The following is a 15,564-nucleotide window of genomic DNA, read 5'->3' on the forward strand; positions in this document are numbered from 1 at the left end:
ACAAATTTTATGTAACCATTAACATCAGCCTTTATTTTGAGTAGATAATTAGTTTCAAAGTTACTTTAGTTTACATTTTTTTGTTTAATCTGAATTTTTTAAATGTTTTTATCGTTTTGTTATGGGTGTTCATATAGATTTCAGTTATCTTTTCTGTTCATATAATATTTTTATTATGCTTTGCCTAGATTTTTCCACGACATTATTTTGTGAAAAGCTGATTCCTACAACAATACCAAATCCCCATTACAATAATTATATTACATGCTAAAACAATTATAATGATAACACAAATTAAAATAATCATATTTATTTTAAGATAAAAATAATCAGGATAACAATTAAGCAAATAAATGTTAGTAATAACAAAATGATTAAATAAAAATTAAATGGGAAAACCATTACATAAAATAAAAATATTTTTATTAAACTTTTAAATGCATTTTTTTTTTTTAACCGAAACTGTCTTAAGATAAACTGAAAAATAACGGATTGAAAGTTTTTATGCAATTTTTTTTCTAAAAAAAAAAAAAAGAAGTTTTTGAAAAAGAATAACTATTCATAACCAAAATTTAAAAGTAAATATTTTTTAATAACATAAAATATAATAAATTATTTCATGAAGTAAATGCATAAACCCACGGTATAAAATTAGGAAAAACAAAAATTGCAATCACCTTTTCATTGAATCCATGCGTGCTAAACACTGCGTGGTGAAGTCGTTTCGAATGCGACAATCTGCGTAAAAGTTGGCGAAAAGTAACGCGCGCGAAGCGAAGGTGTCACGAGGCCGTACGCATCCCCGCATGAAAAACGCAGAAATAACGCATGCGTCACGCAGAATCATGCTGGCTGGGTGGTTGTCACGCTGATTGGTGAATAGGACACGGTCACTCTACTAATGTAGTCTCTACCAGTGGTTGTGACGATGAATGGTGAATAGGACACGGTCACTCTACTAATTAGTCTCTACCAGTGGTTGTGACGCTGAACGGTGAATAGGACACGGTCACTCTACTAATGTAGTCTCTACCAGTGGTTGTCACGCTGAATGGTGAATAGGACACGGTCACTCTACTAATGTAGTCTCTACCAGTGGTTGTCACGCTGAATGGTGAATAGGACACGGTCACTCTACTAATGTAGTCTCTACCAGTGGTTGTCACGCTGAATGGTGAATAGGACACGGTCACTCTACTGATGTAGTCTCTACCAGTGGTTGTCACGCTGATTGGTGAATAGGACACGGTCACTCTACTAATGTAGTCTCTACCAGTGGTTGTCACGCTGAATGGTGAATAGGACACGGTCACTCTACTAATGTAGTCTCTACCAGTGGTTGTCACGCTGAATGGTGAATAGGACACGGTCACTCTACTAATGTAGTCTCTACCAGTGGTTGTCACGCTGAATGGTGAATAGGACACGGTCACTCTACTAATGTAGTCTCTACCAGTGGTTGTCACGCTGAATGGTGAATAGGACACGGTCACTCTACTAATGTAGTCTCTACCAGTGGTTGTCACGCTGAATGGTGAATAGGACACGGTCACTCTACTAATGTAGTCTCTACCAGTGGTTGTCACGCTGAACGGTGAATTGAATTACTCTTCTTGTTCCCCTTGACCGTCGTCTTGAAGGCCGCAATAAGGGTCAGTTGGACCACAACTACACACACCGACAACAAACGCAACACAGACCGAGAAAATATCTTTGACACTATGATAGTAAAAGCACCCAGAAAATGAAGTAATAACATTCAAATGTCGATACTGACCCTCGCTGTTCTTCCCAGAAGACAACGCGGGTGTACAACTGAGCGGCGGCACAAGATTAGGACGATTCGCCAACAGGTAAGTCAACACGTTGAGTGGAGTGGCGTCAGTGTATCCCATGGCAACGACCTTATTCTTCTCTGGACCCTGGCTAACAATACAGTATCGGTTGTCTTGTCTTACCGGACTCGTGCAGGTATATCTGCGCCAAAACACACACAGTGATGGTAATGACGATGTTCATTATGCAAAGCTGTAATCCGAAACATCAAGTACTCAGCATACGCTGTAAACGTGTAGATTCATTTTCAGAAATAAAACGTTTAACTCATTTGGGGTAGAGAGCAATCTGCCACGGTGTGTTTGTGGTGAAAACTATGAAGAATAACAGACACATATGTCGGTGTGGGGAAAGGTAGGGTAGTGGGGTAGGGGAGGTGGACTTTATTGTTTTGACAAGTTCCTTTACAAGTCAAAGCTATGACACTAGTGCTAACAGACTGGAAAAAAGTGGATAGTTCACTAACCATCAAGGGAAATATTCACTTTGCCAGACATAAAACGTAAGACATAAACACACACACACACACACACACACATACACACACACACACACACACACACACACACACACACACACACACACACATACACACACACACACACACACACACACACACACACAGAAAGTTAAAGTTTTTGTCTTTTTATTGTTGCAATTATTGTCTTCTCTTTTGAACAAAACTAAATAAGGCGGAGGAAATAACATGGACGGCAGAAGCACGGTGATGATGATGATAAAGACGACGAGGATGATGATAAAGACGACGAGGATGATGATAATGACGACGAGGATGATGATAAAGACGACGAGGATGATGATAAAGACGACGAGGATGATGATAAAGACGACGAGGATGATGATAAAGACGACGAGGATGATGATAAAGACGACGAGGATGATGATAAAGACGACGAGGATGATGATAAAGACGACGAGGATGATGATAAAGACGACGAGGATGATGATAAAGACGACGAGGATGATGCTAATGACGACAAGGATGATGATAAAGACGACGAGGATGATGATAAAGACGACGAGGATGATGATAAAGACGACGAGGATGATGATAAAGACGACGAGGATGATGATAAAGACGACGAGGATGATGATAATGACGATGAGGATGATGCTGAACAATCAAACTTAAATGTGAAACATTTTGCCTACGGCGAGTGTAAATGCTGTGGCAGTTCTAATTTTAAAAGCTTACTACGTTGTTTCTGAGCTAATTGCCGGCGAGAACTAGTAAAAGTTGTGAAGAGGAACAAAGAGAACATTTTCCCTAAATATTTCTCTCTGCCCAGCGTTATAAAGTAGTGCATGCAATCGTTGTTACTTTATTTGATGTTTTGTCATCGCGTTGTGTTATTCTATTCCCTGGTGCAATGCAAACTTATCTCTAGTCTACTGCTAACTCCTTTCTTTCCCTAAGATTCCGGCTTGACTGGTCAATGAATAAACTCAACAGTAACAGAACAAGAATTCAATCAATCTGAACGGCTTGACTGGTCGATGAATAAACTCAACAGTAACAGAACAAGAATTCAATCAATCTGAACGTCAATCAGACATAGAGGGAGCCCACACGTCAGTTGTATATTTCTAACAATGTTTATTCTACAAAAGGTCAAGTGACCACCATATATTTTATACATCAATACAAAATACATAGCATACACATTCCAAGTGCCGACACACGCTTTCAAACAAGTAACAGTGTTAATCAAAAGGCACCTAATCTCCCAACCCGAGTGTACTAACTACGTGGAGGTCTTGCAGTCCGCCGCCTATTGCAGCCCGGCGCTTAACTAACTATGGTTGATCCCGTACAGGATATATTTGTTCGCTAACTAACTATGGTTTGGATGAATACAATTCCGGAAGGATGCTACTTATTTGTTTGGCTACACATGGAAGAAAAGGCTAAGAGTTTATTACAATTCCTGTCTAAGACTTCTAAATACTACTTTAATCATTGTGAAATTGAGCCCGCAGCCCTATTTCTCCAACGACAATTTGGCCCTAATTACAAAGTGCTACTCGTATTTATGAACGGTACAATGCGAAGTCCAACCCGACTGCAATGGGCTCAACAAGCGCACTTACGTCCTCTAGTTTAAATCCCACCTAACTAGCTATGTTTTTCGGACCTAACCAGTCCGATTCAGTTTATTTTCTATCTATCTACGATGATTTTTCTCCTATCTCGCTTGTGGATCTTTCGGAACCAGACAGTTTGACCAGCCCGAAATGATGTGGATCATCCTTTGAAACTAAGTCTAGCTCCTACACTGCCTATTTAATGAAAGAGAATCTCAAGATTCTTTACTGCTAGCAATCCGCCCTACTCTAATAAAATTATCTGCAAATCCTAACCTAAAACTCAAATCCTACAAGCTCTAAATCCTAATAACTAACAAGATTCTGCCTCCTAAGTGTTTTATACTGCCCCCCCCCCCCCCTCTACCTGCATAGCAACACAGGAATACTGTAGGGGTGCCTCGCATTGGCTAAAACGGCTACAATGGCCGACTCTCTCGCGAACTCGTCCGCAGCGAAAATATAGGCCCTCATTAGCTCTCGCTTCTTCACAATTACGATGTCCGCAGACATCGTTTTATTAACATTTCGACATATTTACTTCATTTACGATATTATTCTCTTCTTGAGAACTGTATTTCCACACTGGATCACTATTTTGATCCATTCTGATTATCAGACCGTTGAACGCTAGAACACACTTACGACGATCGCTAGGCAGATCGTATATTCTACCGAGCATTGAAACGGGTCATTAACGACCCGAGAATACATTTATACTAACTTTTCCTCCTATTTCGGACGTCTAACTTGTCAACTAACGATATAATAACAGGTTTATTAAATTTTCCTCTTTGAACCATCTTGAACTAACAAAACATGACGGCCATCGCCGATGACGAAACTACGAAATCCTCACTGGAATCCTAACCGACATTATTGCTTCCGCTCTATTACATGTCAGAAAAGCTGGCATTAGCGATAACTATCCAGATTCTACTCTGAACTGTCATGGCTGTTGCAAACTTTATCGTGCTGACGGCAATCCCGTCACAATATATTCATGAGCTAGAATTGATATGGCTATGGGTTAGAAACACATTGATCGGAAAGATGTGTAGTTGTTGTTGTTGTTGTTGTTGTTGTGGTTGTAGTTGTAGTTGTAGTTGTAGTTGTAGTTGTAGGTGTGTGTGTGTGTGTGTGTGTGTGTGTGTGTGTGTGTGTGTGTGTGTGTGTGTGTACAGTTGCGTGCATTCAAGTGCTATTATTTCTACGGCTGTTTATAACAGCAATACAGCGATGACGATGAGGACAGAAAATGAAACCTTTACACGAAACAATATTCATAATCAACGATAACTTATAACTGCTAATCAAATTTACACTTTTTGTTGAAAATCGTCAAAAAGCAAAACTATTGAAACTATATAGATGCTCAAGTGTATGTTTAAGAGCTACAGTACATGTAAATCAAAAGCTTAAAAGTGCAGCAGCCCTTTTATATCCGGTAACGGATATGACCAAATCTATTTATTGGTTCAGCGTCATCATGAGTATGTATGGAAAGCGTGTCTATTCAGCTTACTGTCAGTGGCTGTTGACTCGTGCAACACGTGACGTGAGTACAGCTTACTGTCAGTGGCTGTTGACTCGTGCAACACGGGGCGTGAGTACAGCTTACTGTCAGTGGCTGTTGACTCGTGCAACACGTGACGTGAGTACAGCTTACTGTCAGTGGCTGTTGACTCGTGCAACACGTGACGTGAGTACAGCTCACTGTCAGTGGCTGTTGACTCGTGCAACACGTGACGTGAGTACAGCTCACTGTCAGTGGCTGTTGACTCGTGCAACACGTGACGTGAGTACAGCTTACTGTCAGTGGCTGTTGACTCGTGCAACACGTGACGTGAGTACAGCTTACTGTCAGTGGCTGTTGACTCGTGCAACACGTGACGTGAGTACAGCTCACTGTCAGTGGCTGTTGACTCGTGCAACACGTGGCGTGAGTACAGCTCACTGTCAGTGGCTGTTGACTCGTGCAACACGTGACGTGAGTACAGCTTACTGTCAGTGGCTGTTGACTCGTGCAACACGTGACGTGAGTACAGCTTACTGTCAGTGGCTGTTGACTCGTGCAACACGGGGCGTGAGTACAGCTCACTTTCCCCCAGGGAGTCAACTTGAAGAAACAAACATGTTTTGGTTATTAATGTTTATACTTTCTAATCAAGTCATATGGCACGGTATAGCAAAACATGATGGAATGACGTGGCAGATGGTTGGATCTACATTTTTATGCACACTTAGAACGGGTTTTCTGCTTTGCTGCTGCTGGTATCAGCATAAACAACGATGTCGTTATTCTGGCAGGTTTATTAGTACAGATTTCTTAAAGCCTCAAAAATCCTAAACTAGTGACGTCACAAGATGGTAAATCACTCAGTGTGTTAGGAGGCTTAACTTGCACCTAAAATTCCACCTTTGAGTTGCCAAAGGCTTTATTAAAGTCAACAAGTATAGATATGGAGTTCCGTGTAACATCATGCTGCTTGAGGCAACTCTGCTGAGGACTTAATTGACACTGGTGGACGATGACGTGAAGAATGATCACGCAAGAATCGTTCCGGCCTGTAACTAGAACAACAGCCTCGTCATGGGTGAGTGGGCAGGCTGATATCTATATATCTGAATCAATGTCAGTCACACCTGGTGTATGCCACAGAGGACCCATAGTGGGTGACACTCAGCTCCATACAGAAAACTTCCCGCAGTGGGGCACTGCGGTTATGAAATTAAAGGCCCCTCCTGTTTTTGGAACCGCAGGAGCTTTCTAGTTTGCTGTTAGGTAGATTTTTGGTTCCTCTTTCCTGTCATGCTCTCTTTTTCTTCATGAATTCTTTTCTTTTTTCTGCCTTCTTGCTCATTCGCCTGTATTTTTTCCAAAACTCTCTTCTCTTGCCGCTTGTCTCGCGATTCATGTATAGTTTAATCTGTTAGTGTTCTGATGTAAGTCCAGCAGTAGATAGGTTAAGCCTATTTTAACATACTGGAAACTGGTAATCTTCCAGTAGGTATTAATTTAGTTTTACTAAAGCCTGCTGGGACACAAGTAATGGGTTAGTGCATTTGTAAACAGGAATCGCTTGACAAGTGGCCCCCTTCATCCCCCCCTTCCTCGTCCTGATATGGCTCTGCGTAGTCGGCTGGACGTTAAGCAACAAATAAACAAACAAATACAGAAAACTCACACTCACTACGGCTATACAGAACCGATTTTGGATCCAAAACAAGGCTCCAACGCCTTCAGTCCAGTCTTCTAAACAGGAATAGTGAGATAATTACAGCCAGGGGAGGTAACACCCACTGCTGACAGTAATCAGCTGGGGCAGACACATTGTACGTCAAAACAAAAGACAAATGATTATTCTTTGTGCGTGCCAAACACTATTGAGCTTCGCCATGCTGTCAAGGTTCTGTGGCCTGTTCATTATACAAAACAAATTATTTGTTTAACATAACTGTCCGAAATTTGTACTCGTCATTTAAAGTATAGTTAAACACTCTGTTGCAAATATAATTACCCCCCCCCCCCAAAAAAAAAAAAAAATGAAGAAAAAGAGTTTGGAAAATAACAATAGGGCCATGCCAGACTGCTTACAATAAAACGTTATTCTAGCAGTTCAATCAATTTGTAGGAATGTTTGAATTATCTTCCATAGTGAATATGGGGGTTGCTTAACTATTTAAGTATAGCTGTGAGTGTGGGTTAAAACAAAATCGGCATATCAAAAAGTGCTACCAAAATAACACACACACAACCACACACACACACACACACACACACACACACACACACACACACATACAACCACAACCACACACACACACACACACACACACACAACCACACACACACACACAACCACACACACACACACAACCACACACACACACACACACACACGCATACACACAAACACACGCACACACACACAAACCCACCCACCCACACACACACACACACACACACAACCACACACACACACACACACACACACACACACACACACACACACACACACACACACACACACACACACACACACACAATCTCTTTGTAACTTAGGTTTTAGTCACGTTTGGCATAACCAATCTACATTAAATGTACACAAATTAAAGTTTGCCATTGACAAAAAACAACAAGAGGAATATATAAGATACTGGACAAAAGAAAAATCAGATACATATTCCAGACTTAAGTTTTATTCTATGATCAGTAAATCTTACGAAATGCAGTCATACTTAATACAAATTAAGAATAATAAACACAGAAAGATGTTAAGCAGATTAAGGACTAGCACACATTGTTTAAAAATTGAAAGTGGAAGACATCAGAATATCCCTAAAGAAAATCGTCTTTGTATTGAATGCAATGTCATAGAAGATGAAATACATTTTCTAGATAAATGCAATAAATATGTTAAATTAAGGGATGAATTTAAAGAAGATGCTTCACATATCAATATGAAATATGCTAACAAAAATCCAAGTAACTTATTTTTAGAAGACGAAGTTCAAGTTCGTCTTGGCAAATTTGTTACGGATTGTTTTAGCATTGTATAATGCATTATTTGTTGTTTGTTGTGTCAATAACTTTACTGGTTCATGACAATAAACATTATTCTATTCTATTCTATTCTATTCACACACACACACACACACACACACACACACACACACACACACACACACACACACACACACACACACACACACACACACACATTATTCACTACATGCAGAAGGATACTGAGATACTACAATCAGTACAATACAGTGCATGGGGAGAGGTGGAGGTGACGAAGGCTGTCACAGCTGGTCCAGGTAATACTGGCTTTCACGTCCCATACAGCACCAGGCTTCATGTCCATCATCCCACTGCACGGCCACCACGCCTCGTGGTTCAAGGCCCCGCTTTGCTGCTCGTCTTGACGGGATGACCGTCACTGTGCCTTTTATAGCCTGCACACAGTACACACTGGTCACTGCTTGCGTGTGTGTGTGTGTGTGTGTGTGTGTGTGTGTGTGTGTGTGTGTGTGTGTGTGTGTATGCGTGCGTCTGTGCCTGTTTCTTCGTGCTTGTGTGTGTGTGTGTGTGTGTGTGTGTGTGTGTGTGTGTGTGTGTGTGTGTGTGTGTGTGTGTGTGTGTGTGTGTGTGTGTGTGTGTGTGTGTGTGTGGGAGTGTGTGTGTTGGTTGAACCTCTGTCTTCATGCGTGTTGACATGCACACGTGCGTGTGTAAGTGTGTTTCTCTTTTTTTTTCAGCGTCTCTTCTTACTTTGTGTTCGGAATCAAGTTTATAGCAATTGTTACAGAACAGAAACAGTAAGTTGCGCCTGGAGCACCAGCGCAACCGGAACAATGATCCCATCAGCATCCTTTCAGTGACAACTCCGACTAAGTTCGTCTTCTTCTTTTTGGCGTTCGCAGAGGTTACACGATCAGTCCAGCACTGGTGATAAATGTTGTCGTTTTCTATAACTCCTGTCGACTGCCGTATAGTTTGGTCTGCAAGGGAGTTGGTGACGGCCACACTTCTTTTTATATTTAGTCAAGTTTTGACTAAATATTTTAACATCGAGGGGGAATCGAAACGAGGGTCGTGGTGTGTGTGTGTGTGTGTGTGTGTGTGTGTGTGTGTGTGCGTGCGTGCGTGCGTGCGTGCGTGCGTGCGTGTAACCAAACTACTGGGCCGATCTTTATGAAATTTTACATGAGAGTTCCTGGGATTGATATCCCCGAACGTTTTTTTCCTTTTTTCGATAAATGTCTTTGATGACGTCATATCCGGCTTTTCGTGAAAGTTGAGGCGGCACTGTCACGCCCTCATTTTTCAACCAAATTGGTTGAAATTTTGGTCAAGTAATCTTCGACGAAGCCCGGACTTCGGTATTGCATTTCAGCTTGGTGGCTTAAAAATTAATTAATGACTTTGGTCATTAAAAATCTGAAAATTGTAAAAAAAAATAATAATTTATCAAAAGATCCAAATTTACGTTCATCTTATTCTCCATCATTTTCTGATTCCAAAAACATATAAATATGTTATATTTGGATTAAAAACAAGCTCTGAAAATTAAATATATAAAAATTATTATCAAAATTAAATTGTCGAAATCAATTTAAAAACACTTTCATCTTATTCCTTGTCGGTTCCTGATTCCAAAAACATATAGATATGATATGTTTGGATTAAAAACAAGCTCAGAAAGTTAAAACAAAGAGAGGTACAGAAAAGCGTGCTATCCTTCTTAGCGCAACTACTACCCCGCTCTTCTTGTCAATTTCACTACCTTTGCCATGAGCGGTGGACTGACGATGCTACGAGTATACGGTCTTGCTGAAAAATGGCATTGCGTTCAGTTTCATTCTGTGAGTTCGACAGCTACTTGACTAAATATTGTATTTTCGCCTTACGCGACTTGTTGTTCCTCATCTAGTAAGGGACATCGCTGTAAGATGTGTTCCGCTGTTTGGTCTTCTTGACCGCAGGCACAGGTTGGGGATGGCGCCAGCTTGAACTTTCGGTTCATGTGAGCATTGAGCCTGTTGTGGCCAGTACGCAGCCTGATGAGGTTGACTTGCTGCTCTCTGGACATTGTATGGTAGTCATCTCTGTTTGTCCTTGGCCTCATCAATGCCTTGATGATTGTCTTCTGCTCACTAAAGCTGACACTGTTCTCCGACTGAGTGATAGGGATGGTGAAAACTGTCAGACAAGAGAGGGACACGCAGTCTTACCTGAGGGCCCCATTGAGAATTCCAGTCCGGTCCCGGTTTGACCCGGTCCCCCACTCTCAGTACTTTGGCCAGCGCCGCCTTTCTGGGTTTGTCTGCAGTCCGGGGTGTTGTCGCTGATGTCGCTGTAGATGTGGCTGGTGATGACTGTGTAGGCTGCTGTAAGGTTGTCGGTGTTGTGGCGGGCTTTGTGATCTGACCTGTCGACATATTTTAATCGTTGAAGAATTGTTGGATGACTTGTTAATTAAGTCAGCATTTTAGAATTTGATCTAGCAATTAGTTAAAGTCAAGTTAATTATGATACAGTAATAAGTTGTTTCATTTTAGAGGTGCCTGTCACCCGTTATTGCAATGTATTGTTTCACGCCATGAGAGACTTAAACTGACCCCTCACTGCATCTTTCGTAATGTCCCTGAATAACTGTGTGCCTCTACAAGCAGTTAGTTAGTTAGTTAGTTGACTGTTGCTTTTAGGGTCCAGCGGACTGTTTAGGCCAAATCAGGACCCCTCTACAAGCAGTGTGTGACAGAATAACGCCTCGTCCCAGACACAGACAGACAACTGAACAGTGTGAGACAGAATAACACCTCGTCCCAGACACAGACAGACAACTGAACAGTGGGTGACAGAATAACCCCTCGTCCCAGACACAGACAGACAACTGAACAGCGTGAGATGACACCAACACACAGGTGTACCATGTATCATCTTGTATTGTCCTTCCTGTCCAACACTAAATTTATGTTGATTACTCATCGGTATGTAAGCAACATGTTCGCCAACTCCCTATATAGGAACCTTCTACCTCTTGCTATTAATTGGATTCCATGTCAACACTTTTCAGATAGTAGGCCGAGAACAACACAGAGAATAAGATGGATGCTGAATCAGTCTCCCATGACCCTCTGTGTTCTGGAGACAAGGACCAACAATAAATTAAACAACCAACATTTGTGGTCAGAAAAGGTGTACAGAAAATGTGACGTACCCAGAGAGGCAATGTCGGCCCTGAGTTGATCCAGTTTCTGGACGTTCAAGGTCAAGTCTTTGACCTCCATCTTGCGTGTCGTTCCGGTCTGTGACTCCAGGTCGTCGAGGCGTGACGTCAGACCTTTCATCATCCCCAGCAGAGACCCTCCAGACGCTGACTGCACCACATTTCCTACGCTGGCTGCGTTCAGTGCTAAGGCCGCCCGCCATTTCTCCAGCTCCGCCAGTGACGTCATGACGGCGTCTTCCTCAGCCTGGATCAGCGTGTTGACCTCCTGACGTCGCTTCTTCAAGCACTGCTCAAGGTCATCGAATATGACATTGGCCTTTTTACGCATGGCCTTGAAAGTGTCCGTGACCTCTTGGATCTAAAACACAGGAACACTGATCACTCTGTGAGGTGGACTTCTAAATGTCGTTTTTAAAAACGAATTTCGCACTGATAAATCGATACATCCTCATACACGTAGTTACGACAATTTGTTTTTTTAACGTCCAGACAAATCATTTAAGCATGCAACAAGATATGCATTTACCATACCATCCATTTCCCCCCGATTTTTATCATCCATCGAGACCTAAAACGTCATGCGAATTCAGTCAGATAGGATTTAAGTCTGTTTGTTTTTACGTCAAGATAAATCATTCAAGCATGCATAATGCATTCACCTTACCATCCATTTCCCCCCGATTTGTATCATCCAATGAGACTCATAACGTCATGTACATTCAGTCAGACACGATTTAAATCTGCTGTAATGGTACACTTTAACAAATGAAGCACACGGATAGAAAGAAACATTGAGAGGAACAAGTCTGACACCACAACAGCATTAACATGAAGAGTTCACACCAACCTCCGTTGCCAATGCTGTCGCTCTGTCCCTCAGTCTCTGTGCCTGTTGTTCCAGTTCTCTTCTCTTCTCTGTCGCCACGACTGGGATGGCCTTCACATCAGCACAGCTGCGGTGATTGGTTGTCGCACACAACATGCAAATGAGCTCCTGGTGGGTGGAGCAATACACCTCAGCCGGCCTATCATCGTGCACGTTACATGTTGCTCGGTTTATCTCAGCCAATCGCTGCGGGCTGAGTTTGTTTAAGTCTTCAATGACGTGTTTCCTGGTTGCGGGTATGTTCTTGTGCCCAATGATGCAAGCTTTGCAAATTTTGACGTCACATTGCAAGCAGAATGATGTGGCAGCTGCGTTGTTGTTGCAGATCATGCAGACATGCTGACCACTGAGCACTTTGTGACTGTCCACCAGAGCCATGGTGGCCAGGTCAGTGGGCAGGTCATTGACCAGGGTGTCAAGGTCACGCTGACCTTGGCTGGTGGAGGGCAGGATGGGGGCCCTGCAGAGCGGACAGCCTCCCTTGACCCCTGCCTTCTGCAGCCACGACACGACGCACTTTTTGCACGCTAGGTGTGTACACGGCAGTATCTTTGGCTCTTTATAGCCGTCATGGCAGACAGGGCATTCTGGTAGCTCACTGGTACTAGTGGCGGAAGCGGCGGCCATGATGACTTCTGTGAACACACACACACACACACACACACACACACACACACGCACGCACACACACACACACTTACTTGAATTAATGCGGTAAGAACCCAGGATTGATTTGCTTTGACCGTGTATAACAACTCGAGACGTACGTTTCACATTACAAGGGTGTTATTTGATTGACTACAGATCATAACAGTGAGCGGTTGGGGAGTGTGGGGGGGGGGGGGGGGGGTGGGGAGTGGGGGGGGGGGTTAGCGGAATCGGACAAAAAAGCAATGTTAATACTCCCCCTCCACCCTCTTAAAAAAGAAGTGAAGGGGATGTCTGTTGCCATCCAAAGTCATCTGTGTAAACACACAACCTGCTTGACAGACCACTGGGCTATCTATCTCTCTTAGAACGCAACATCAACTTACACATTGTTACAACTACCCGATCTTTTCATTTTCACAAAAAAACAAACATAAAAAAGCGATTTAGAAAAATGACCTCCTCTGAATCGTGTCATATCTAATTGATATATATGCGTCACTGAATGTGTAATATTTTCCTATCATTCATCTATTAGTTGCCTCCCTTGAATTTCATTTTTGAAAAAAGATTTCCCTCATACGTCATAAATCAATGTAATACAGAAAACTAGGAAAACGACTTATGTAGAGATCTTCAGTTCTTATTTTGATTAACGTTTTAAGGATATCACTATGCAATGTCATTGTTTGAAAACAACTGCATCAAATTGATCACCCTTGATCTCTCTTGCACAAAATATAAGTTGTTGACACTCTTTGTTTTTAATTTGGGGTATTTCAAAGGATTATCACGAAAAATAAATATAAAAATCAATGGAAACAGTGCTAGATATCTGTAACATTACAAAAAAGTTCTTTAAGTAATGTGATAGGTGATAAATGAAAACAGGAGAGATCTTGAGACTCAAAAGTCGCCCTCAGGAATCGTCACATATTTGGGCTTATACATTACGTAGTTACACTTGAACATAAAAAATGATCTGTGACCTACGGAAATCATAATTGAACCTGTGAATATCATGACTGACAAAGAGGACGATGTTTGACTGTTTTGTTACAGCCGATTGTTTTGCACCTAACTTCAGATCACCTCCGTTGAGTGCTTCTTAACATGATTAAAATGAAGCATAATCACTTCATGTTCACAAAGCCATCGTGCGTGTAAGTTTAACGAAAGTTTAACGAAACGATAACACCGAACGCCTTCTAGCCTACATAGGAACAAGTCGCGTGAAGCGATATAAAAACATTTAGTCAAGATCAACACCAATCATCGCCCAGACTACATTCAGATTTCTGACAGATAGTCTCGGCTAACGATACCGAAGACCGAGACGGGTCGCGCTCGCCGCCACGATGCACGCGCCCGTTCTACTTACTGAAACTAGTTTCTTTTCTTCTGAGCAAATTTTTAGAGTAAACATTAACATGACATGTCTTTATATTTTTGAATTTAGGAGAAGATCATGAGTACAATGTAATCTGTTTGCAAAAAATCGATTTTAATGACAATTTTAATGAGCAAACACATGAATTAATGTGTAAGCCTCCGAGGTGAAATGCAATACCAAAGTCCGGCTTTCGTCGCACATTACTTGACCAACATTTCAACAAAATTGGTTGCAAAATGAGAGCGTGACAGTGCCGCCTCGACTTTCACAAAAAGCCCGATATGACGTCATCAAAAACCTTTATCAAAAAAATTAAAAAGTCTCATGTTAAGTTTTATGAAGATCGGTCCAGTAGTTTTCTCGGAACCGATCTACACACACACACACGCACACCGGTTCTACACACACACACACACACACACACACACACACACACATACACACTCACACACAGTGACACACACACCACCCTCATCTCGATTCCCCCTCTACGTTAAAACATTCAGTCATAAGTTGACTAAATGTAAAAATTAATAGAAAAGATTAGCCACAATTCAAGGGAGAGAAGTACGTGCAACAAGGGATCACAAATAATGAATTATTTCCCTTGTCGCCTCTCTCTTCAAAAAAACCTTGGAGCAGAGCACTTCACACACAAAACTATTTATTTCTCAAAGCTTTACAAACAAAACCATTTATTTCTCAAGGACGTGTTACCCATGAGTAACTGCTGGAATGAAAATTATGACCGTGTTTCTGTGGTATGACATCACACAGTTCCACTCAGTTGTGCCTGACCCTAAACACTGAGAAAGTAGATAGCCTACGTGGAACCCTCTAACCCGTGGACAAATCAAAACAAATTACACACAAATATTCAGAGCTAAAGTATCTGACTCTCTTTTCCGTAGTCAGGCGTGTGTTTTGGCAGCCGCTGTTCTTTGTACGAGAAG

At 41.8% G+C, this 15,564-nt stretch overlaps 2 protein-coding genes across 2 annotated transcripts in view; both read left to right on the forward strand.

Moving 5' to 3' along the window:
- LOC138976484 (tripartite motif-containing protein 3-like) overlaps window positions 1-15,564 on the forward strand; it is a gene marked incomplete in the record, with an annotated part of 395,324 nt that overhangs the window by 298,990 nt on the left and 80,770 nt on the right.
- Window positions 2,173-3,570, forward strand: LOC138976965 (glutamic acid-rich protein-like). Its single transcript, XM_070349859.1, has 2 exons — window positions 2,173-2,190; window positions 2,554-3,570. The coding sequence occupies exons 1-2, from the start codon at window positions 2,173-2,175 to the stop codon at window positions 3,064-3,066; spliced, it is 531 nt and encodes a 176-aa protein (XP_070205960.1). The 3' UTR covers window positions 3,067-3,570.

This window comes from Littorina saxatilis, linkage group LG9 (assembly GCF_037325665.1).
Source record: "Littorina saxatilis isolate snail1 linkage group LG9, US_GU_Lsax_2.0, whole genome shotgun sequence".
In the NCBI taxonomy this organism is placed as follows: Eukaryota; Metazoa; Mollusca; class Gastropoda; order Littorinimorpha; family Littorinidae; genus Littorina; species Littorina saxatilis.